This window comes from Denticeps clupeoides, chromosome 5 (assembly GCF_900700375.1).
Source record: "Denticeps clupeoides chromosome 5, fDenClu1.1, whole genome shotgun sequence".
NCBI lineage: Eukaryota > Metazoa > Chordata > Actinopteri > Clupeiformes > Denticipitidae > Denticeps > Denticeps clupeoides.
In genome coordinates this window covers 19,541,490-19,566,072 of record NC_041711.1, presented here as the reverse complement: position 1 = coordinate 19,566,072, position 24,583 = coordinate 19,541,490, and the positions used below count along the sequence as shown (strand labels likewise).

At 41.9% G+C, this 24,583-nt stretch overlaps 3 protein-coding genes across 8 annotated transcripts in view; all 3 read left to right on the top strand.

Annotated features, from left to right (window-relative positions):
* The window catches only part of epha6 (eph receptor A6), a 60,157-nt gene extending 49,449 nt beyond the window's left edge, over positions 1-10,708 (top strand). The window contains exons 6-18 of one of the 2 annotated variants that reach the window (XM_028979083.1): positions 2,695-2,819; positions 3,513-3,675; positions 4,534-4,642; positions 5,108-5,178; positions 5,456-5,581; positions 6,631-6,816; positions 7,605-7,666; positions 7,805-8,014; positions 8,559-8,708; positions 8,804-8,997; positions 9,079-9,228; positions 9,320-9,428; positions 9,564-10,708. In XM_028979083.1, the coding sequence (XP_028834916.1) occupies positions 2,695-2,819; positions 3,513-3,675; positions 4,534-4,642; positions 5,108-5,178; positions 5,456-5,581; positions 6,631-6,816; positions 7,605-7,666; positions 7,805-8,014; positions 8,559-8,708; positions 8,804-8,997; positions 9,079-9,228; positions 9,320-9,428; positions 9,564-9,599 (1,691 nt within the window). In that variant the 3' untranslated portion in view covers positions 9,600-10,708. Of the gene's footprint in view, positions 1-2,694; positions 2,820-3,512; positions 3,676-4,533; positions 4,917-5,107; positions 5,179-5,455; positions 5,582-6,630; positions 6,817-7,604; positions 7,667-7,804; positions 8,015-8,558; positions 8,709-8,803; positions 8,998-9,078; positions 9,229-9,319; positions 9,429-9,563 lie in introns of those variants that run through there. The other variant, XR_003749714.1, reaches the window with a different exon arrangement.
* A 107-nt stretch (positions 10,709-10,815) lies between these two features.
* On the top strand, positions 10,816-14,020 carry arl6 (ARF like GTPase 6). Of its 5 annotated transcripts, XM_028980387.1 has the most exons (9): positions 10,816-11,057; positions 11,642-11,787; positions 11,925-11,986; positions 12,079-12,147; positions 12,229-12,323; positions 12,423-12,552; positions 12,876-12,931; positions 13,106-13,118; positions 13,426-14,020. In XM_028980387.1, the coding sequence occupies exons 2-9, from the start codon at positions 11,665-11,667 to the stop codon at positions 13,457-13,459; spliced, it is 582 nt and encodes a 193-aa protein (XP_028836220.1). In that variant the 5' UTR covers positions 10,816-11,057; positions 11,642-11,664; the 3' UTR covers positions 13,460-14,020. The 5 variants fall into 5 exon arrangements, 4 of the variants coding, with proteins under 4 accessions (XP_028836220.1, XP_028836221.1, XP_028836217.1 ...); XR_003749793.1 differs by having other exon boundaries at positions 12,876-13,118; XM_028980388.1 differs by lacking the exon at positions 13,106-13,118.
* A 4,622-nt stretch (positions 14,021-18,642) lies between these two features.
* slc5a7a (solute carrier family 5 member 7a) lies at positions 18,643-23,966 on the top strand. Its single transcript, XM_028980134.1, has 9 exons — positions 18,643-18,855; positions 19,375-19,614; positions 19,892-20,005; positions 20,099-20,254; positions 20,338-20,486; positions 20,600-20,743; positions 20,887-21,040; positions 21,679-21,896; positions 21,987-23,966. Exons 2-9 carry the CDS (start codon positions 19,431-19,433, stop codon positions 22,638-22,640), a joined length of 1,773 nt encoding a protein of 590 aa, XP_028835967.1. The 5' UTR covers positions 18,643-18,855; positions 19,375-19,430; the 3' UTR covers positions 22,641-23,966.
* Positions 23,967-24,583: the final 617 nt, after the last annotated feature.

The window sequence follows — 24,583 nt, the reverse complement described above, 5'->3', positions numbered from 1 at the left end:
CTGAGCATGCTTTTGCGTTGTGCCTTGGGACATTTTAAACATCCAAACCATCTTCACATAGAAATTACCCTGAACCTTAAACATACCCCACATATTGGAGGCTCAGGCCATTTTTCACTCACAGCCTGAGTGTGACCCAGTCCACTCCGTCGGGGACACCTAACTTCATTAATTCTGCAGTTTTTTGTTAATTTAGGAATAGCTCATCCAAGTGCATGGTTTGTGGAAGAGACTGCAGTGTGTCAGAAAGGCATTTGCATGCAGGTTCAGCAGAAATGTATTAACCATTTTAACAGAACAGATGCAATATTCTTATGGTTTGCCTCTCTTTTTCTTTTCTCTACATTGTCCAGAGAATCTCTCTTGTAACTCCGTTTGTCCTTTCACATCTCTGCCCTACCGGCCACTAGAGGCTGGTGGACCGATGGGTGATGATGTCCTTTTAGTTTGATGTCTAGTGTTTATCCCTCAAACCTGTGCTTAGTTTCCTCTCCTCTCCCATATTGGGTCTTCATACTCCTACGAATAGCCTGCTAAGTGACTTTACCAGTTGCTTTTTGTTCTGACTTTGTGTGGCCATGTCTCGTTCTTTTTTCAGCCTCACCCGTGTACTCTGTGCTCCATACAGTCTGACTGTGAACTTCTCATGTAAAATGGGACACCATGTATGACACCAAAGAGTAATACTTTCATCTTATAACTTAACAGTTTTTTTTTTTAATATTAACTTTATTTACTAATAAAACTTTATTTACTAAAAATCTTATTTTCATCTATGATTTGTCATTTTTAGACTGCTAGTATGTGTGGGAAATGCGTGACATTGCATGAGTTGGTGAGAGGAATCAAAGCTTTTCAATACAGCAATTCAACTCACAAGCACACATTCATGTAACGTTAATGCAACATAACTGTACACACCACAGAGGTCACAAGAGCAATTATGACATTTCGCTGTAAAACCTACTGCCATTTATTTCGCCACCATTGTGAAAGAACCGAAACAATCCAACAACAGTGTACTCTTACAACACAACTGCCAAGCAAGCGACCCGATGTGACCGCTGCCAAACCAAATGCATTTTAGTTGGCATTAAGCACATCAGGGGATGTCTCTTCATTCATACCACTTGCTTTGCTTTTAAATTATACCAACTATAGGGAAAGAATTAAGTGGTAGGACGATGGGATCAGCGTATAGGATTTAATCAAAGAAAACACTAATGATGCAGGGTTCTACAGGTCCTCCGGTTTCCTCACATAGCCAAAGAAACGGACACACGGTGATTGCTGAAGCTAAATTGGCCCATAATATGGAGTCATGAGTGAGTGTTGTGTGTGCTCAGCAATGGGCTGGTTGTGTGTGTGCGTGTGGGTGAGTGTGTGTGTGTGTTTGTGTTTTCTTGTATGCTGACACCTTTGCCCACTGACTTTGTGCTCTGTGTTGGTCTTGGTGGTGTGTTAAAATTGTGCGCCGAAAAGACAGAACATCCAATTATCCTTTATCTTGGTTTTTGTGATTGCTTTGCTCAGTGCGCTGTCACTGCTCATTATGGGCCGAGCTCATCGTTTAGGCTCCGCGTAAATCCATAAAGACTGAATAGATTTTCTTAAAGAGCCGATGCCAGAGTTCTTTAGGGAAAGAGGCTTGGCTAATTATAATTCCCATGCAAGCCAAACCAGCGTAATGAGTTTCCATTAGGCCGCCTTTAGTTTAGTTTGTGTTTATGTGTGTGTGTGTTTGTGTTTGTGTCCATTTCGCCCAATGCAAATGTATAGGCTGATGTTTTGCTCATGGTTTTCTTTTGTCTGAAGTTGTTGTTTTATTTCACATGGTTGCTGCAGCAAAGTTTGTGCTGTTGAAAATTATTGGCACAGCGTATTCTCTCTCTTTTGTTTGCTCTATTTCTCTCGATCTGTGTCTCAGCTATATGTCACCTACTGTGTGCCTGTCCTTGCCTAAGCAGCCGGTTCGATCCCTTTCTCCAGCTTTTCTCCAGCTGATCAAACATTTAATTTAGCTCAGCAGTTGCCGTGCAAAGCGTGATGGCCAGGGAGCCTGTCATGGCTGCACACCGCTCACCAAGGGTGATGGTTAAAGGAAGAGACACATTTCACTGAGTGCACCGCTTCCTTTACCGCTAGGCCACCACTGCCCCGCAAATGTCATTGTCCTTATTGGAATGTTGGCTACAGTGGGGATCAGCGTATCTGGGCGTCTCACTTGGTTCTTGTTCTTGTTACACTGAATTAATTTTAATGTTTAAAGAGGACAACAAGGGTCATCGCAGCCCCTGGCATTGATTTAACCCGCTGCTGCATCACAAGGGACCGGGAGGTGGGGCTTTATTTCAGATCTAAACTTGTGTCTGTACACGCGTGTGTTTGTTTTCTTTGCCTGCTTTAAATTCCTTTAAATTCCTGCAGCTTTAACAGTCCGGTTTGTCTGAGCGAGGAAGTTATTCCTATAATGATTATTACTATATTATTACTTTCTTTGTTATTGAATAGTCACTGGACAAGAATGCAGTTGGCTCTGAAAAAACAATTACCCTCCAGTGTTAATCTTCTGATAAATAATATATAAGCTATACCTCCTGCCTCCTGTATGCAGTAATTCTGTCAGAAGGTGTAATAAATGTGATCATTAGATATTAATCATTTCATGATGTCATTCATTTTTGCTTCTTCTAGGACCTTTGTTGGTTGGGGCTGTCAGGAAGGACTGGGCCACACAAAACAGCATCGCCCTCTCCTGGCAGGAGGTCGAACAGCCACCTTCACCCATCCTGGACTATGACATCAAGTACTATGAGAAGGTGTGATAGTGTCCAAGTGTCTAGAATAGTGGTTCCCAAAATTGTCAAAATTCTTCGGAAGAAAATATTTGGCTATCCAAGTGCCACCATTATGACTGGCATTAAAGTAAAGTAACCTTTACCTTAGTATTATTGACTGTCAGCCACAGTAACAACTGTACTTGACTAAAACAAGTTGCAATATTAACTTAACATTGCAAAAGCGATCCACTTTTCTGCACGGAGAATACTACATTCAAACACAAGTCAAGTGAGGATGTAATTCAAATTCAACTTCAGTGATCTCTGTGATCAGTGGATAAAGATTCTGATTCCATTTTTATTTTTAAAATGATTTTTTTTTCATCTTTATAAAAACCAAAACCACACTTTGAGAGTCAGTCCACCAGCACATTCTTTGTTTAAAGACATCCATGTGAGACAGATGAAGGTTGATGCCTCTATTTAACGTTTTTGATGTAAATTCCTGTCCGCCCTACCTCAGTGGGTCTCTTTTGAATCCTTTGAAAATACACAGTGTTGCAGAAGGGCTTTATATGCTGTCATTGAGAATGAATTACACTTTGAGCAATGTATCTAGGGCATCCTTTTTATGAATAAATCTGTGATGCTGTTGCCTGTCACGTCTCTGTGTAATTTTAAAGGAATGATTTTAAAGGAAGTTGAAGTGCAGGAATTCTCTCTCTCTCATAGGAGCAGGAACAGCTCAGTTATTCCTCCACTCGCACCAAGTCTCCCACTGCCATAGTCTCAGGACTCAAGCCTTCCACCATCTATGTCTTCCATGTCCGAGCGCGTACCATGACTGGAGTCAGCAGCTACAGCCCAAAGTATGAGTTCTCCACGGGAGATGAGAGTACGTAAGGTCATCATTCCTATGATGTTCCTCTTTGTTTTATGCAACAACAAAAAAATCTTGGTTTTCCCCATTGATGTGTTCCTCGTTCTTATCCCACAATTTTTTTGTCAACTCTATTGTTACACTGTTCTCTGTATTGAAGCTAAATTTCAAGGGTTTGTAGGTCAGCAGTTAGAAAATACGTGACTGGGTGTGAGAGCATGTACAAAGCAGAGCGAACAAAGGACCACATTTAAAAAGGCTGAATCCTGTGTAGAAGTGATCAGTGGTGAATACGGTATATGGATGGCCAACCATGCATTGTACGAAACGACCACAGTGAACAATTGGAAGATGTTCTGGATTAAAAGATTTTAGGAGGGTACACCCAGTTAATGAATGCCCATCCAGAAACATCCTGTTTTCAGCTTCTTCCAGTCATTTGTATGTTCCAGCATTCTGTTGTGATGGTGTCCTGTTCATTTGAGGCAAAAATGTGTGCATGACAAATTGGGAGGCTGCAGAGTCAGTGTCTGGCCTGCAATTGGCGCTGGATTCAGCCATGAAGAGTAGCAAAACAAAGCCGGCGCTGAGAAAACACAAGAGCGCTTTTTCCACCCACTCGACCAGTACGTTTCCACAACACAAGCAAACGTCTCCGTCAGGATCTTCACAGCCCCATCGCTGGTGTCAGCACTCTCTTAATGAAGAAGCCAGGGGGGATTTGGCCCCTGTACTCATGCTGACTCATCTCTTTACTGTCATGTGTTGCATAATTAGACTTTGCTTCAAATGATCACAATGGATGGGAAAATAAATACCTGATTTATTAAAAAATAGATAATCTCTCGTGCCTGTATGTACATCTTTCTGCAGACTCAGAGGAGGCATCTGACCAAGGTCAGGTTCTGGTTATTGTTTTGGCGGCCGTGGGTGGCTTCTCTCTCTTGGTGATTCTCACCCTCTTCCTCCTGATCACTGGACGGTAAGCTGGAGACTTGGCACTTGACACGACCCACAGCTGAGCAGCTCGTGAGCCAGATCGTACCCTATCATTCTGGCCCTTCCATCACCGTCATCTTCTTCTCCTCTCATTACGTTTAAACGCATCTCAGTTCAATCTGGTGTCGTCTAATGGAGCCTGCGGCCACTGAGCAGTCGTTTCCATTTTCCAACTGGCTGAGCTGCTTTTCTGCCTAATTAGGCAGAATGTGGACCGGCATCTCAGAAGTCATCGTGTCCCCTCCCAGCAGCACTCTGTGAGTTTAATGGGAAGCTTAAGGCAGGCCACTCGCCAGAGTGAATATCAACATCAGAACGGAGCACGGCAGTCGCACTGTTGCTGTGTTCTTCTTGTGTTCGTTCTGTCTCTTCGTTACTGCATACAAATTCAAACATCTGATTATCTGTAACAGTCAGGACCTTCATCGTAGTTCTCTTCCATGTCCAGGTGCCAGTGGTGGATCAAGGCCAAAATGAAGTCAGAAGAGAAGAGAAGGGCACATTTCCAAAACGGCCATGGTAACAAAGACACACACACACTACACTAAACTGTCCACTTTATTAGAAACACCTCACTGTAAATAGCCTTGTATGTGACATAGAGTGACTGTGGCCATGCACACTTAGCACTGGACACCTCTTAACACTTCATTGGGGGTATTTTTCTGACAACTGGACACCACTGGTGTACCACACAGCGAAACCTGGTTGTGTCGTTAGAGCAAATCACGTGTAGTTGTCGCACGACACCTAGTGGAACATTTCTTCTTACACTCTGGCCATTCCATTACCCCAGTGCCATTCCCGGGTATAAAGACGTATGTGGACCCAGACACCTATGAAGATCCCTCTCAGGCTGTTCGTGAATTCACTAAGGAGATCGACCCGTCCCGCATCCGTATCGAGAGAGTTATTGGTGCAGGTATTTTTCTCAGTTTATGTCCTTCAGCTTCTTGTGATTGTCTGTCTGAACTCAAATCCCATGGCATGTGTCTGTGTTGTTTTGGCTTTATGCTCTGATCACAGATATGAGGGCTGTTTCACGTAGACTCCTTAACTGTTGCAATTAACCTGCCCCATGAGAAGTAAGTTGTTTTTTCCAGCAATAAAATGTTAAACTAGAGGAAAGCATCTTCTTTATTTTCACTCATATTTCCAGTGTGCATTTGTGGCAGTGGTGGTAAGGAAGGGTACCCATAATCAGAAGGTTGCCGGTTCGAATCCCAAGATGCCACTGAGCAAAGTACCATCCCCACACACTGCTCCCTGGCACCTGTCATGGCTGCCCACTGCTCAGCAAGGCTGTTGGGTTAAAAGCAGAGGACACATTTAATTGTGTGCACCATTTACGGTGCTTTGTGTGCTTGACAATCACTTCACTTTCACATATTCACAGGTTTCAAATCTGTCACATGTAAGAGGATTTATTTCAATTTATCTGAGCAGGTGGAGGATATTAAAGCCTTACCAGAGTGAGAAAAAAAAAACATTGCTGATATTTCTGTCAAAATGCATTTAAGAAAAGTTATACTAATTATAAGGGAGGACGATGAAACAAGCACATGACTGCCATCTAGTGACATTTTTGGATTAAAGGACGTTGGAACCTGGCTCCTGACCTGGGCATGCTCTGCTTGGTGTTTTGGAAGTTAATAAATGTTGAATTGCCCTTGTGTGAGAGTGTGTTTACACCCTAGACAGAAGTCTCTCTGGATAAGGGCATCTGATAAATGCTGTAAATGTAAAAACGTAAATACGACCATCACTTGGATTGACATGTGCATAGGATAGAGGGAGATTGATGGAAAGAAGGAAAATGCTGTGCCTTTTCCATTAGTTGTTTTTCAGAATCTGTAGTTCTTGGTATGTGTGTGTGTATGTGTGTGTGTGTGTGTGTGTGTGTGTGTATATATAATCAGTTTTCATACATTTGTGTGTGATCTGTGTGTGTGTGTGTGTGTGCCTACTTAGGAGAATTTGGAGAGGTATGCAGTGGGTGGCTCTGCACCCCTGGCAAAAAGGAGCTCTCTGTTGCTATAAAGACCCTGAAGGGAGGCTACACTGAGCGACAGAGGCGGGACTTCTTACGTGAGGCAAGCATCATGGGACAGTTTGACAACCCCAACATCATCAGACTGGAGGGTGTGGTCACCAAAAGTGAGGTTTACACTTTCACAGTTTATTTTAATCTCATCATCATGAACAATTGTATGTTATAATAATCTGAGGTTCCATGGCTGTCTTTTTAAATACCTGTTTTTTTTTAATTCTCAGAAGGATGCCAGATTGCACTGGAATAAAGTATCCCAGACACAGGTTTAGCTGGGTCTGTCCCTGCCACGATGCATGCAGGAAAATAACTAAATGATTCTCCGTTGTTGCTTCATCATCTTTGGTGACATGTTTAGTATCTTTAGAGAAGCTTTTCTCCGTGGTGCTTTGTTCCTCTGGCAACACTTGAAATGTGAAAAGGGTAGAAAAGTTTTTTGGGCAAACTTACCCTGCCAAACTGACACAGGAGACTGTGGCATGGGTCTTAAAGAAAAGCTTTTAATCCAAAAAAAATGCAGCCGACTGACTCATCCTTCTGCCCGAGAGGAATGTACGCAGCTAGCACTTTCATTCGTTTCTTTTTGTCTGCAGTGCTTTCATTTCGGTTCCGATGCAGGCTCTAAGTAGCACCCCTCTGAGGGATCTAGGTAATCAGACAGCCATTGGGCTAATTAGGAGGATCAAATGGAGTGGGCTGCAGCGTGTGTCTCAGTGTCTGCTATTAACAATAGCAGATTAGGAATGTCTGAAGCATACGTTGATTGTGAAGATTCCAGAAACGTGTTTGGGTTGAACAAAAAAAGAAAACAATGATCATTCAGAGTTGTAGATAATACTTTTGAGCCTTATCTAAGAAGGACTGGTTTCATTTTTCTAACATTTTGTCTCCACAGGCAGACCTGTCATGATCGTGGTTGAGTACATGGAGAATGGCTCCTTGGACTCCTTTCTGAGGGTAAGTGCAGCCCATGTCCCTGGGCATCAGTGTTGAGACAGCTTGACCAGCCCCGGCGGTCCGACCCCATCGCGGGCCGTCTGTGTGCCATCTCTCAGCCTGTTCTCTCTATTCCCCTCGGCGACGTCCTGCTGGCAGAAGCACGATGGGCACTTCACCATGATCCAGCTGGTGGGCATGCTGCGTGGCATTGCGTCAGGCATGATGTACCTGTCAGACATCGGCTTCGTCCACCGGGACCTGGCTGCCCGCAACATCTTGGTGGACGAGGGCCTGGTGTGTAAGGTGTCAGACTTCGGGATGTCCAGGGTGCTGGAGGATGACCCAGACGCTGCCTACACCACCACTGTAAGCACCAAGCCTTCCATGGCAGGGGCTGTACATCATATCGAGAACTCTAATTGTTAAGTATTTCAGCAATGATCTAGCTTTTTGTTTACGTAAAATGATACATTCAGATAAATGTCAATGTTATTGGTTATTGTACTTTAAAATTTCCAGTAGGGATTATTTGAATTTGTTCAAAATCTGAAATTCCTTGTTGATGCAAATATAACGTGTTCAAACTGTAATGGGTCCAACTTCTCAACTTTGTGGGGCAAAATCAGTTTTGAACATATTGTTCTAATGGTCATTATTGTCAGATTCATTAAAAAAACATTCTGGTGTGCCAAGAGTGACATTTAATCTAACAAGAGTCCTGTTATTAAATGATCATAGGACATTTGAACTATAACAATAATGTTGGTACTTTTTATGTACATATAAAGGCTAGTAGCCGCACGTTTAGAAGTATTTCTATATGATCTTTTACTCAGGTACATCACATGGGTACTTTGTCCCTGGTATTATGCTGTTCTTGTTGTAATTGTTATGATTACTATTACTACAGGGGGGTAAAATTCCTATTCGCTGGACAGCCCCAGAGGCTATCACATACAGGAAGTTCTCGTCAGCCAGTGATGTCTGGAGTTATGGCATAGTCATGTGGGAAGTGATGTCATATGGGGAACGCCCCTACTGGGAAATGTCCAATCAGGATGTAAGATTTTTTTTTTTTTGCAGTGATTCCAGTCTAATATTCTTCAAACATTCTTTGGCTATTGAACCGGGCACCCCTTGACTGATTGGTTGTAGGTCATCCTGTCCATTGAGGAGGGCTACCGGCTGCCAGCACCAGTGGGCTGCCCTGTGGCTCTGCACCAGTTAATGCTACTGTGTTGGCAGAAGGATCGAGGGCGCCGGCCTCGCTTCGGAGACGTGGTCAGCTTCATGGACAAACTCATCCGCAACCCCAGCTGCCTGCTCACACTGGTGGACGATGTTCATGGGTAGAGTTTAGACCTACCTGAGCTTTTTGACATGTTGCCAGATGAAGTTCATAAGTACAATTTTTGTGTTCACCACTGCAGGTTTCCAGAGTCTCCTGAAGACATGCCGGACTACCCCCTCTTCATTTCTGTTGGGGATTGGTTGGACTCCATAAAAATGAGTCAGTATAAGAACAACTTCATAGCAGCAGGATATACAACCCTGGACTCAGTTTCCACTATGAGCATAGAGTGAGTGACAAAATGGCACTGAAAATTAGAAAATGAATTGGCTTTAACTTCACTTTAATCAGTAACACACGTCCTGCTGTGTCCCCAACAGTGATATTCGGAGGATTGGCGTGTCCCTGATCGGCCACCAGAGGAGGATAGTGAGCAGCATTCAGAGCCTAAAGCTGCAGTTCCTTCAAGTCCAGCAGAACAGCTTCCACGTATGAGCGTCATGAACACCTGCGCACAGATGTACACACACTATAGGCAGTGTGTATTTCAGTCTGAGGCCAAATAACACAGATCTTTCTTTCTTTCTCTCCATCTCTCTCCCTGTTGTTCCTTGAACTCACCAGATGAATGGACATTTCTGTGAGAAGATGGAGATGTAGCCTCAAAGTGACTATTAAAAAAAACTGACTTATGCAGTGGCACTGTCTGTACCACATAGGCAGACAAGAAGACGGCTTCAGAACTAGAGATGCGACTGGACTCAGTCGATGAACCCTACCTAGCACCTTTGCTAACTCAATGTATTGAACTGCGTATGTGTATTTCAGACCTATTTCTTGTTCATTTATTGACATAATTCCAGACCCATTTAATATATAGAACAGAGAATACAAAAGGGATATGTGCAGACAGCCTTTTGAAAGTCATCCAATTTTATATTAATATTCATTTGTCACACAAGTCTATTAATATGTGTGAAACACAGATTTTCTTTAGCAATATATGCAGTCTTTGAAATAGAGTGATACTCTGTTACAAACAAAACACACACAAGACACCTCAGGCAATGTTGGTCAGACATCTCCAGAATGCTGAAGTGGTGGGATACTTAAAGCCATGATGTCAGAAACTTTAGAAAGGCTTGAATGAAGGACCATTAAGGACTGTTATATGATTTACTGGATCCACTGAATACACTGGACAGTTCTGATGTCTCCTTTAATCAAGAAACTTGCCAACCCATACACCACATGCAAGATACCTTAGAACTGTACAGTCAGCCTTGCAAACAAAGTAGTCTGTAATCTTATTCATACCTCTCAGATGTCTCTAAACAGATTTTTCCAACATTGAGGACACTTGTTTCTCATTCAACAAGTGTCACGGGTGTAGAAATAAAAGCCTTCAACAGTGTAGTAGGGAAATCAGGTCAGCACACACTCTAATATTATTAATTACTAATATAATATGTGTTTATTGCATTTTATTTTTCTATCATTTTAAAGGAGGTCTGTCTGTAAAGGTCACTTAGACTGGGTGTTTGTTAAGAAAAATAATAAATTATAGAGGTTGTGGTGTATTTCTGACAGTGATATATTTTGTCTAGAAAAAGTAAATACATTGCATGTATTACGAATAATATGAGGTAGAGATAGTCTGACGTGCATACTGCATACCAAATGATAGTTCACTTGTTAGTTAATCTTGCCGGCTGCTGTACCTAGATGGTATCTAACCTGTCATTTTAGGATGATTTCATCAGTTTTAATGACTTAATGTATTTTGACCCTCACACTTTCGAATACCAGACACTGCCTGTGATTAAAGCCTGGTGTAATTCCGCATGTGTCCATGCGGTGGAGCGCTTGAGCTGAGCCCCGCTTCAGCGCGTCGTCTCCGGGCAACGCGGCGGAAACTTTTCCGTCGCGGCGGAGCCGAGAAGCGACGAACCAGCGGCTGCACGCAGCGGCGCTTTATCCGCGCGTATATTAAAAATGTCATATGGAGCGCGACGCGTATTTTGAAAAGGTCATCTTTGCATTTTAAATCTCGAATCGCCTGTCATCAAAGCGGCCGTCAAGACGGGGGAAACCTGCAGCGAAGTCCAGTGTTTACAGGTATATATTTATTTATTTATATATGTTTATAACATCTTAGCATCGTTAGCCTAGCCACGATTTTAGCAGATTAACCAGCCGGCTAATGTAGAGCAGCTTACAGACAGGTCATTTAATCACGGCTCAACCTTCACCTGCCCTGTAGTTTTTGTGTTCTGGAGCCACGAACTGCGGGAAGCGGCTAATTAGTTAGCTAACGTCGCTCCCTGTCGCCTGGCCCCGGCTGGCTGCAGCAGGCTCGGCTAATGGCGCCTCGAGTAGCCGATGCTGCTGAGGACCAGGTCGGTGCTCGCCTGGCCACGTGCATCTTTCTGGGAACGTCTTCTGTCGTTTTTTGTCACATCTTCGCCGTCACGGTTAGCTTGCTGGAGCGGCGTGTCGTGCTTGTTGAGGCACAGTTGCTACCCGGCAAGCCGTGAGATTAAGGCAGGATCAGATGCATGAGGTTAATATCATGTCGACCGCGACTCTAAACTCACCCCTATGCATTCAAATATGAAGATGGCATGTCGCGTTGCATGGGTGCCAGGTTTTGGACAGGGTTGCTCCCTTAGGGTAACAGCCTGCTGTGTTTTGGGGGTCAGGGGAGCTCCACGCAGGAGAGCAAATGGGCCTTTTCGACAAACTAGCTGGATGGCTGGGACTGAAGAAGAAGGAGGTGAACGTGCTCTGTCTGGGGCTGGACAACAGCGGCAAAACTACTATTATCAATCAGCTGAAGCCGTCTAATGTGAGTTTGATCACATCCAGACTACATTTTTGACCGTAGTGCCACTACACTGAACACTACGGCAGAGCATGGAAAAGGAGGAATCTTGCCGGATCTCACTCACTGTTGTTTTTTTTTGTTTGTTTTTTCCCGTTTAGGCTCAGACACAAGATATTGTCCCAACCATTGGCTTCAGCATAGAGAAATTTAAAACATCAAGGTGATAATCCTGGTTCCCGAAATCATACTGTAGCTTTGTTCAGAATTTAGCTTGAATGTACTTGTAACGCCTTTACATTTTACTCCCTGCAGTCTGTGCTTCACAGTCTTCGACATGTCGGGTCAAGGCAGATACAGAAATCTTTGGGAGCATTACTTCAAGTAAGTTCTAGGAATCTGTTGCAGGAAAACACATTTGCCCACTGACTATCAAATCTTTCTAATTTCCCTTATTTTTTTAAGGGAAGGTCAAGCCATAATTTTTGTCATAGATAGCAGTGACAAACTGAGAATGGTGGTGGCAAAAGAGGAACTGGACACCCTGCTTAACCACCCAGGTGCTTTCATTAAAATACTAATTTTGAATTGATGATGATTATGGAGGCAAAACTATCCATCTCGTATACAAATACAAAATCTGTCCCCTTTACTCACAGATGTCAAGCACAGAAGGATACCCATTCTGTTCTTTGCTAATAAGATGGACCTGAAAGATGCCCTGTCATCTGTGAAAGTCTCACAGCTCCTCTGCCTGGAGAACATCAAAGACAAACCCTGGCACATCTGGTAGGGAGATTTCCTTTATCGGGATGTTTTTTTTTATTACATTATAAATCACCCTGTTGTTGTTGACTGGGTGAATTATGTCTTATGCCCTGGGGGTGCAAGTGTGATTTTTTTTAAAAGCAAGACCTTTTTACAGTGAAATAATATGTATTAGTACATTCTGTGTATTCTATGTAAGGAACAGCATTTTTCTTTGAAATGTTAACTGTTTCAATACAAAGTGTTGCTATCTCAGAAAATTATCTTTCAATACCTGACAATTCATCTTCAAACTGCAACTTCCTAATGATTTTTTTTTTCAATAATTTTATTGTGTATTTTAGTGCTAGTGATGCTGTCAAAGGTGAAGGGCTTCAAGAGGGAGTAGACTGGCTGCAAGGTACTGTTTTTTTGTCTTTTTTTTCTTATTTCTGGGTAATATATTTAGGGGGGAAAAAACAAACCATGTAGTGTAATGATATTAAATGTCATTGTTGCCCCGAATTTGTCAGGAATACTCTTAACACAGCCCTTGATTTTCTTTAAATTTGTTTCTCTCTGACTTCATCCGTAGAACAAATTGCACAGTAAGTAATTTAGGTGTTAATGCCATGTGGTATGGTAGTGATTGTTACATTTTTGGAAAAAACATCTATTTAATCATGTATTTTAATAGTTTTTCTGGCCCTGCTCATTCATGGGTGTGTTTGTTTTTACCCTACACTCCTATTGCCTTTATTGATTACTTTCTTCAGACAATTTTCTTCCCTACTGTTATAAATTGTGTGGCAAAACTTTACATTGTTTATAATCCTTTAAAGGAAACTTTGTATCTCTACTATGATACTACTATCTCTACCTGCTACAGTGTTACATTTTGTCTTCCATAAACAGATCAGATCAAAACGATGAGAACGTGAGACAGTAAAATCCATGAAAGGATGTTGGCACTTCTCACTCACTGCAGAAACTGCTGTTACTTTCCTGTGGCATCAGATGTTTCAGAAGACTCCAGATGACCCATGGCCTGTAGAAATAAAGAGCCCTATTTTGTGACTGCACCCAAAAATTCATAGTTTTCTTTTTTTTTGTACTACAGTTGTAAACCACATATCAAATATCCTATCCTTGTTTTAGTTATTATTTGTCATAGTTTAATCATGAATATGCTTTTCTTTTGCACTCTTGTTTCTTTGTTACCATGTTCCTTTACAGCCATTTTGGCTAAATGTGCTTGGTTATGTATGGCAAACAATGGACACGTGAACAAATCCTTTTAACTATAATTATTATAAATTTATATTGGTCTGAATTTCTTACATTTTATTTATTATATTGTGAATGTGAAAATTGTTCATTTGCTATCACTAAATATTATATTGCAAATTCCTTAAATGTACTTTAGACAAAGACATTGTAACATGACCATGTGTATGTTTCATTTAGAGTCTTTACTAAAATTGCATTAAACTAAAATTGTGCATCATTATGGTTGACTTTCAGAGGAGTAGACTTATTTATTATTTTGTAGGCTATTCCACACATTTAAGTTAAGTGTTGGGCTTTATTTGGTCTTTGCACTGTTGCTCATCTGACTCATTTGCTCAGGCAAAAAAAAAGACATATATTATTCTAGTTCCAGATGTCTATGGTAGATTTGGGGATGTACTGTATTGCTCCCTCCAAAATCAGTAAACACTTCTGCTGGCGATCGGAGGATTGGAATTGGTTTTGCCTGAAGTTGGCTGAGGCTGGAATGCAGTGTTTAGTTGGGTGTAATTTAATCTGAACCCTTACTGCTCAGCGTGAGAGGCTGATGTAGCACAGTGTTTTATGGAGGAGCTCAGCCTAATAAGAGGGCCATCTGCTGTTGATGGGATTACACACATACACAGAGCTGCAGTGTCTTAAATGGGGGAAAATACCATGTCAAGATAAACATGAGTACAAACTTCCAGGAAGAAAGTGTCTGAATTGCCTTACATCATGTTCAAGAAGTGGGTAAAACACAATATGGTTTGGCCATTTATTTATTTCTATAATGGTAAATATATGCAATTAAGACATTTATATTTTTTGCACAACACTTGTTTCTTTTTGCAGAAGGAAATGTGGTCCTGACAGTAAACACCTCTTGAACTTCAGGTGCCACTTGTCTTTCAAGAGAGTGGCAGCCCTGGCCTTACAGTGTACGGGTGTCAACACAGCGGACCCCACGGTCCTAGCCTGTGGCGCCACCGTGACATGGCCTAGTCATGCATAACTGATAAGGATGGCATGTTCGCTGATGCTTTGTGACTTCATTCTTTGTGCCACCCTCCAGTCTTAGCCCTTTATTTTGCGAGTCACTTTCTCATGATTTCCCACTGAGAGTTTGGCCCCTGCCTGCAGTTAGAAGTGCATGTGTTGTCTTAATTTCTAATCCTCATTAGCAACTCAACATAAATAAATATATATATATACTACTATGTGTGTGTGTGTGTGTGTGTGTGTGTGTATATATGTATATATAGTAACAGCAAATGGCAGAAGATGAGGTCTTGGTTTTCTCAGTTGTCTTTCTGGTTTGTGGGCTGACAGCTGCTGTCTTGCAGATGCATGTCATCATTGAGGGGGTCACTCAAGACCACAAAGAGGCATTTCAGACTCTGAAACACAAAGCAATTCAAGGTGATTTCCTTTATCGATAACTATATTATAATTATGACTTTAATGAAGAGGACGTACCTTTGCATCAGGAGGGTTAGTGAAGAGTTTGCAGGATTCCAGGTTTGGGTCTTTTCCTTTCAGACATTGTGTCCTTCCCAAAATCACATCCATAGAGTACACAATACCCCCATCAATCTAAAAAAAAGTTACCAAAGTAACTCACCAAACATCTGACCAACAATCCTGATATTAATCAGATCCTGTAACTGTGCTATTGCATAGGCACTAAAACTGAAGTTAGTGAATGAAACTCTACATTTACATTTACGGCGTTTATCAGACACCCTTAGCCAGAGTGACTCACAATAAGTAGTTACAGGGACAGTCCACCTGGAGACACTCAGGTGTCTTGCTATGGGACACAATTGTAGTAAGAGGGATTCGAACCTGATACTTGAACTAGTGATCTTCTGGTTCACAGGTGAGTGTCTTACCCACAATCCCTACAAGTCTAGAGATTTCTTTCATTTCTAATGCTGATACCTAAAATCTGATTTGATAACAATTTAATTCATATTTAATGCAGGCTGTAATATAATTACAGGCTGTAATATAATAGTAATATAATAGTAATAATAGTAATGTAATAGAATAGACTGCTAGTTGAAAGTATTTATACAACTTATTTAAATGATAACTATCAGAGGCAGATATATCATTGTCTCACCTTGGTCTGTACATGAAGAATCTCGGTGACCTTGTAGGCGTAGTTGTCTGCTGAGTGCAGATTGTAGCGGACAGCAGCAGAGACCGCCAACTCCTGCACTGCTCCCTGGTTGGGCTGCGGAAGCCAGGAGGCAGTGGTGGAGGCGCACAGCATGCAGACGGAGAGCAGGAGCGCAGAGTTGGCCATTGTCAGTCGGAAAGAGGACAGTGTTCTGAGATCATGCAGCTAGCCTGAGTTTTTATACGCCACAAACCCGTGATCTCAGCAGAACCATTATCCATCATATGTCATTTAGCCCACTTTTTGCAGATAACCCACACTTGTTCATCAAAGTGGAATTATCACAGCCACTTCATATCAGATTATGTAAATATTTAAAAAGCGTGATAAGGCACATTAACTGCATATGGTATAGTGCATCTGGGCACGTACACCACTTGTCATTCAGATGGAAGGCCAATTTCTACACTGAACAACATTATTGGTTTGACAAAATGCACATGAACCTATAGCTGACAGCCTCTAGTGTAGAAATTGTGTTCTGCCTGCTTAAATCTATCACATCAACACGTGGTGATCCAACCGATCTGCAGATGCTTAACAAACATCTAGCACATCTAGGTGAAATGGTGAATAAATCGTGACTCGCTGTCACCTCTTGAGGTAGACAGTAGTATTACAGTTCAGGGGGCACCACTGGTTAGCGTTCTACAGTCAGTAAAATGTCAGAAAATCCAAAAATCTTGGATATATCATAACTGTTATTCCTTTATATTCCCGGAACTCCAGGACTCTAAAATCAGCCATGTTTGTACCAGATATTGGTCATTTTAGTAAATGTTTTGAATATTTTAGAATGTATGTATATATGTGTGTGTTTGTCTGTGTGTGTGTGTGTGTGTGTGTGTGTGTGTGTGTGTGTGTGTGTGTGTGTGTGTGTGTGTGTGTGTGTGTGTGTGTGTGTGTGTGTGTATGAACTTCTGCATCCATTAGTGCCTGTTTGGTTTAAATATATGCATCAGCGGCCATTAGGCCCACTGATTGCTCTGACTCAGCATGATTATAGCTGTAATGGCTGCAAGTTCATTCCTGACTCCTGAGTCAGTGAAGCCCCAGACTGATCCAAGTTCACATGATGGTAGTCCACATGCAACTGACATAAAAAAAAGAATGAATTTTTTATTAAAATGTAATTATTTTTTAATATTGATTATTAATATCTTGGGCACAACTGAACCAATTGCAATTAACTTAATTCTAACAAAAGCATATACCCAAATAAAAAGAGAGGTATATTATAAAAGTTGTGGCATTTGTATGTTTTAAATGTAAGGAATTGCACACTGTATGATATATACGGTATGTAACCCACACAGTGTGTGTGTTCCAGACTTCGGGCTGGAATTGAATGCAAAGGATTAAAAATTGAAAGTATAATTTATGTTTGTTAATTTGAACTGTTTCTTTTGGTACTTTAAAATGTGTGAGGAACATATAGCTGTTGTAATTCCTACACTGTTCACCTGATTTGGATGTAAATGCCCTCACATTAAAGTTGAAACAATTTCTTTGTATAATTTCAAAGGCATTGTGATGATGTATAAAGCCAAAAATATTAGAATTGTGTCCCACTATTTATAGACCTGACTGTACATTCCAGTATCATCATAGACCACAGACACTGACATTAATAGTTAATGGGGCAGTGGCCCCATAATCAGAAGGTTGCCGGTTCGAATCGCGATCCGCAAGGTGCCACTGAGGTGCAACTGAGCAAAGCACCGTCCCCACACACTGCTCCCCGGGCACCTGTCATGGCTGCCCACTGCTCACTAAGGGTGATGGGTTAAATGAAGAGGACAAATTTCACTGTGTGCACCGTGTGCTGTGCTGCTGTGTATCACTTCACTTTATTACTTTATTAGTTATTTGTTGGTAGTAACCTCTGGTGTTTTTTTTTTATTATTATTATTTGTTCCATTCAGTCTTAAGAAATTTACTTAGGAAATTTACTTAAGATACTAATGTACCAATAATGTACCTTTCATGTAACCTTTTGTTCTGAGTATTCAGGGTTGTAAAACCCTGTTGTAAAAACCTACATTCTTGCATTAGATAGTTGTGTGACTGGTTTCACATGTCGCCACTAGGCAGCACCACCAACCTGCAATTCTTCTGGAGATAGGAGGTTCTCGCACTAGCTCATTTATTAAATGGCCTTAGGGTGGGGCCCACAGTAGGGATGGAGGACAATGACGTCAAAAACAAATGACTTTAGCTATGTCAGAGAATCTTAATTAGCATGAATAAAATAAAAAATTTGAGTACCCACTGCATTAAACCAAGCAGCCACCCAGTTACTCCTAACATGTTACCCAGTTACTGTAACATCTGCAGCATGTTTGCTGCCCTGTTCATCTGGCAGAGATAAATGACATTTACCTTCCTTTGTTGGGTAATTAATTGATGCTGCCAAAGAATGGATTCAAGTTATTTATCAGGTGTATGAGTGTGAACGCAGTATGACGTCTGAGGCAAATGATTCCAGCCCAACGACTCAAGACATTTCACTTAAATTGCCTGTATACGGGACAGAATGTGCCATTTTCAAAATAAGACATATGGCATATAGAGATGTTCAGGACGTTGTCGACCGCAGAGAACTGAACATGTGCAACAGAGAGGACAGATCCCAGCTCCTGTAATTGGCCGGATGTCAAAATCGGTGAAGGGCAGACATGTGGCCATTAAAGGGCCCACTTCAGACGCTGCCGTTTTAAAGTCGGCCCAGGACGTTTCTCGCGCCCATTCACACATTCACCAACCGGCCCCACTCACATCCCTCTGACGTCCGCGGTCGCCGAGGCTCTGACGACAGCTCGTCCCTTATAAGCTGCCGTCGTTCTGGACCGGTGCGGAATATTTCAAGACGCGACTCGAGACGCGAGGTAAGGGAACCTATCGAAACGGTTTGGTTTTTTTTTTTTTTTTTTGTTTTTTTTTTTTTTGTTCTGGAGACTTTTTTTTTCTACTTAATTCCACTGAAATAAAAATATAAATGAAACAAACCGCAGAAGGAAAAACATATTTTATATTGGGAACTACACGGTTAAGGAGAAAGTTACTTTACCAAACAAGTACGATGTGTAGTGACCGAACAGAAGCCAATTCGGACGACTTTTAGCTTTGGGGACGCACACGACGCGACAAACGACATTCAGCACCACAGACAGTTCCTACTGCGTCGTCGTGGGTCCCACAAGAAACAGAATCTCATCTGTTAGATGCGCTGGATGCAGCCCAAGAAAATGATTTACTGATGTAAAAAGTGCAGCTCAGACGAGCCCTCGGAGCGCGACACGAACAGGAAAGTTAAGAGAAAGTTAAGAACGGAACGTAATTCCCGATATTACTGTTATATTTGCGTGCCGGACCGATAAAAGTGGTTAAAGTTCGCGGTTTTGCAGGGAACGCGGAGCTCCCCGCTCCTCCATGAAACGCGGCTTCTCCCGGTGAAAAGAGGATGGCCATCCACGTAGAGGGGCTGGTGGCGATCGTCATCTTCTACCTGCTCATCCTGCTCGTGGGGATCTGGGCGGCATGGAAGAACAAGAACTCGGGCGTGGAGGAGGGAACCGACCGGAGTGAGACCATCATGGTCGGAGGAAGAGATATCGGATTATTTGTTGGTGGATTTACCATGACGGGTACGATGCAACATAAATAATATTTATTTTATTTGTATTTTTAAAATATATGAAAATGACAGGGCGAGGTTTTTTATTTGTCTTTAATAACAATAATATATATGTGTGTGTGTGTGTGTGTGTATGTATGCATATATATATATATGTATATATATGTATGTATATGCATGTGTATATATATGTATGTATATATATATATGTATGTATATGTATGTATGTATATATATGTGTGAGGTTTTTTTTATTCTAATAAACTAATTCTCATTTTCATTTGCAGCCACTTGGGTCGGGGGCGGCTACATTAACGGGACGGCAGAAAATGTGTACCTGCCCGGGTTTGGGCTGGCCTGGGCACAGGCTCCTTTCGGATACGCGCTCAGTCTCATCGTTGGTTTGTGTTTCAAATGACTTCACCTGGCAGCCCAGAGCACCACGACTCTGGGTGAAACAAACTGATTCATGTCTGTTCTCTCCTTCTCCCAAGGTGGCCTGTTCTTCGCCAAACCAATGCGTTCTCGAGGTTACGTCACCATGCTGGACCCCTTCCAGCAACTGTATGGCAAAAGAATGGGTGGTCTGCTCTTCATCCCTGCTCTGATGGGCGAGATATTCTGGTCGGCGGCTATTTTGTCAGCTCTAGGTATGGAACCTGAGGGACATCCTTGAAATATGACCCATGTTTCCTCCTTTGGTTATGACTTAATTTTAAAAATGTTTTAAAAGGCGCCACACTGAGTGTGATTGTGGACATCAACATGAACATGTCAGTGGTGATCTCCGCCCTCATCGCCATTTTCTACACCCTGGTGGGAGGGTTGTATTCAGTGGCCTACACCGATGTCGTCCAGCTCTTTTGTATTTTTGTTGGCCTGGTGAGTTTTGAAGAAAAACAATAAGGTGTTAATATTATTATAAATAATACGTCTTCGCGTGGTGTGCACACTGGGAAATAACGTGATTTAGCCCTTTGCCTGTTCTTCTGTAGTGGATCAGTGTGCCTTTCGCACTGTCAAATCCGGCTGTGACTGACATCGGAGTCACCGCGCTGAAAGAGGTGTACCAGGCGCCCTGGATGGGGAAGGTTGAAAGCTCAGACATGTGGTTGTGGGCGGACAACTTCTGCCTCCTGGTAAATAAATAAATCATATTACTCTGCAACAGCAAATTAAACATTGCCTGTATGAAGGCAGTTTCATTTGATGTTAATCAATCTGAGGATCTTGGAAGAGGTGAAAATAATAAAGACACCTGCCTGGTTCTCTCTGTTGATAGATGCTGGGTGGAATCCCCTGGCAGGTGTATTTTCAGAGGGTCCTCTCCGCCTCCTCAGCTACTTATGCCCAAGTCCTGTCCTTTATAGCTGCCTTCGGTTGCCTCGTCATGGCTGTGCCCTCGGTTCTGATCGGAGCTATTGGAGCCTCCACAGGTGAATCATAACTGTTCCATAACCTAGACAAGCTGAAGTTACGGGAGATAATTGCTTCATGTTAGCAGAACGACAGGAGATGATTATTGCCTTAATTATTATTTTATCACCGTATTTTGGACCGGAAAAAGAAACATACCTTTGTCTATGCTTTCAGTTTGTCATTCCCCTTTGAAAACCTACAGTCATCTTTGAGAACCTGTGGTGAGATCCTTGTTCCCCTCTGATCCCTGTAAAAATCGGCAAATAACAACAGCTGGGCCCCCTCATCAATAATTAAGACATTAAATTATGATGTGAACTCTGTAAATATTACATCTGAAGGAAGCAGGATGGACTCCCTTTAATCCTCAGCTTTGCAGCATCAAAGCCACAGTCACTTTATTGACTGGGAACCAGTGTGTAATGTGAAGTAATTGGCTCATCAGTGAATAAGTAAATTTTTTTGCTTACCATTTCCAGTGACGTGGTCTATTGGTTGTAAGTCTCACAGTAAATGCCATCTCATCTGTAAGATGCTTTAAATAAAAATGGCTGCTAAATGTAATGCAGTCTGTTGTGTTATAAAGGTTCTATAAAAAAAAAAAACAATAACAGTGTTCTCATGTACTGTTTCCTGTTCTTTAAATCTACTTTAGACTGGAATAAGACCACCTATGGGTCCCTCCCGCCCATGGAAAAAGACGAGTCGGACATGATCCTGCCAATCGTGCTTCAGCACCTCTGTCCACCATACGTTTCCTTCTTTGGCCTGGGGGCGGTGTCAGCTGCGGTGATGTCATCAGCAGACTCGTCCATTCTATCTGCCAGTTCTATGTTCGCGAGGAACATCTACCAACTTGCTTTCCGCCAATCGGTGAGCCACAAAACGGGACATTTTCTTGCCCCATTCTGGAATGAGGCATTTTGTGTCATGGATTATCAATGTGATTTTCTTTCCATGTAGGCTTCAGATCGTGAGATTGTCTGGGTTATGCGCATTACCATCTTTATCTTCGGGGCCCTGGCAACAGCCATGGCCCTCTTGACCGGCACTGTGTATGGGCTGTGGTACCTGAGCTCTGATCTGGTTTATGTCATCATATTTCCTCAACTGCTCAGTGTCCTTTTCATACGAGGCACCAACACATACGGTTCTGTGGCGGGCTACATCTTTGGCCTATTCTTGCGCATCGGTGGGGGAGAACCCTACCTGAAGCTACCACCATTCCTCTTTTTTCCCGGCTGGTACATGGAGGAGAAAGTCCACCATCTGACTAATGTGGTGGAGCAAGTAGTGGTCCAGAGGTTCCCCTTCAAGACAGTTTCCATGCTGGCGTCCTTTCTGGGAAACGTTGCCTTCTCCTATCTAGCCAAATACCTGTTTGAAAGTGGGATTCTGTCAGCTAAATATGATTTCCTAAATGCTGTGGTGGCAAGGCACAGTGCAGAGATCATGGACAAGACCACCCTGGTGAACAAAAACAACATTGGGCTTTCAGAACTGGCACCGGTCAAGCCTCGCCTCAGTGTGACACTCGCAGCCACATTCACAAGGAAAGACACTCTGACACAAGAGGAAGACTCAAGCCCTGAATCCCCAATCCACGAAGCTGAATAAAGTCCACGTTCCCTCAAGACTAAGCGGACTCATTTTTGTGAATTATTCTGCCATTAAAACTAGCAAAATATTGAGGGGACAACAAAGGAATCACACCCCTTCATTTTTGGAGGATTTTCCATATGCATAACTGCTACATGGAGGGAAGTGAAGCAGGAGAGGTGTATTTGGAAGGAACAAAAAACACAGAGCTGGTCACAGTCATGTCGTTGACAAGGAGAACAATATTTGGATGACAAAGGAATAGCTTTCCAGTGAGTCTTTCGAGCTGAACAAGTCTGAACTTGAAACAAGAGTTTGCTAGAGCAATAACTGAGGATAATGTAAACTAGAACAAGTGTGTGATCCATCCTCCATTCATTATGCTCTTTGAATTGTTATTTGTGCTACAATTCATATTCATTATTATTTAATTTTTTTTTATTTAAAAATGCACGATCTAACATAGCACCTTTACAAATGTGATGCAGTCAATCATTCAGTCTTTATTTGGAAAGAGATTTTTTTTTTTTTGCCCCTATGTGGCAAGGAAAAGCTCCCTGACCAGAGACAGAAGGCTAATTGCTATCAGGCCTTAATGAATGATTCATCATTAGGATATCCAAATGGTTCTCCAAAATTGACTTTTAATATCTCAAGAAATCTGTATCATGGCAATGCCAGCTTCCCTTGAATATCATTAACATATTTAATATTTGGGGGGTTTTAATCAATAGCACATTTGTAATAGATGTTTTAATTGTTTCATCTGCAATTGTTTCATGTGCAGTGTATTTTCCAGTACCACCTGAGCCACAATGTAAATGATGTATTGTATATCAGCACATGTCCAATCATGTTTTTAGTGTGTAAACCAGAATATACAGTGTCCAGTGTGTTAATTTTCAGATCTTATAATCGCCTTAACTACATTCTATGAAGAGTTGGCCCAACGCTATGCAACGATCTAGCAGTAAGAGTCAGGCCGCCATGTTGAACTTGAATATGAATGTTGAAACGTGTCTGAAGTAATGAAAAGTGAACTGGAACTGTGCTCATATTTTTGTTATTTGCAGACCTGTAAATGTTGCCATCATCCCTGGTTCCACGACAAGCCAGTGTTACCATTCATTTACTGTATTTGGTGCAATATTGAATAATTTCTGTGTGGTGTATCAATTTATATTTATAGAAATATGATCAAATGCAAATGATGCTAAATCTGCGGGTAGAAATTACGTTTTTCAGCTTGGTGAAAAAGCACCAAAAATATATATTTATTTATTTATACATTAAATATAAGCTTAGAAATGTACTGTAAACATAATTAAATTATATTATTTAAAACACAATGTCTGTGCTTTATTCATACTTCACGTATTAAGTCTGGGCAGTCTTTCATTGTCTAGTAAGACTAGTGCAGAGGAGAGAGTCCATGCCTGAAAATGTGACAAAATTTATGACATCTGGTGGCTTTTCTTTTCATCCAGTCAATATCAGAATTAATAAGAGAAACCGGTCTATATTTAGCGAGCTGTATTTACATTACTTTAAGTGCTCTTCCTTCTTGGCAGTAATGGCCAGGGAGGGGTGGGTGCAGCGGTTCACCAGGGGAGTGGCTCACAGAGACTGCTGAAGGGATGGGCCGGTGGTGACGCAATGATCTCCACCCACTATCTGTCCTCTGAAGTGTCCTTGCTCTCCCCCACCCAAAACAAGAATGAAAGAAAATGAAAAAATGTAATCCCATTAGCGCTGCAGTCAGGAGATGGCATGGATCCCATTCAGCAAAGAACAACAAAGTGCACTTGTGATGATTAATAATTATGGCTGAAACGTCAAACTCAGTATTCAAGCCATTTATGTCATGAGTGTATCAAGAATGGAACCAGAAAAACAATTAGTGCTAGCACTTGTTTAGCACATATGGGCCCTAATTTGAAAGTGAAAGTGAAGTGATTGTC

Excerpts from the sequence above, each read along its gene's own strand:
- slc5a7a (XM_028980134.1), top strand. The coding sequence starts at position 19,431 with ATGGCCATCCACGTAGAGGGGCTGGTGGCGATCGTCATCTTCTACCTG. Across the intron at positions 20,255-20,337 it reads GGCTATTTTGTCAGCTCTAG|GCGCCACACTGAGTGTGATT; the intron begins GTATGGAACCTG and ends ATGTTTTAAAAG. Across the intron at positions 21,897-21,986 it reads AACTTGCTTTCCGCCAATCG|GCTTCAGATCGTGAGATTGT; the intron begins GTGAGCCACAAA and ends CTTTCCATGTAG.
- arl6 (XM_028980384.1), top strand. The coding sequence starts at position 11,665 with ATGGGCCTTTTCGACAAACTAGCTGGATGGCTGGGACTGAAGAAGAAG. Across the intron at positions 11,987-12,078 it reads GAGAAATTTAAAACATCAAG|TCTGTGCTTCACAGTCTTCG; the intron begins GTGATAATCCTG and ends TACTCCCTGCAG. Across the intron at positions 12,148-12,228 it reads CTTTGGGAGCATTACTTCAA|GGAAGGTCAAGCCATAATTT; the intron begins GTAAGTTCTAGG and ends TATTTTTTTAAG.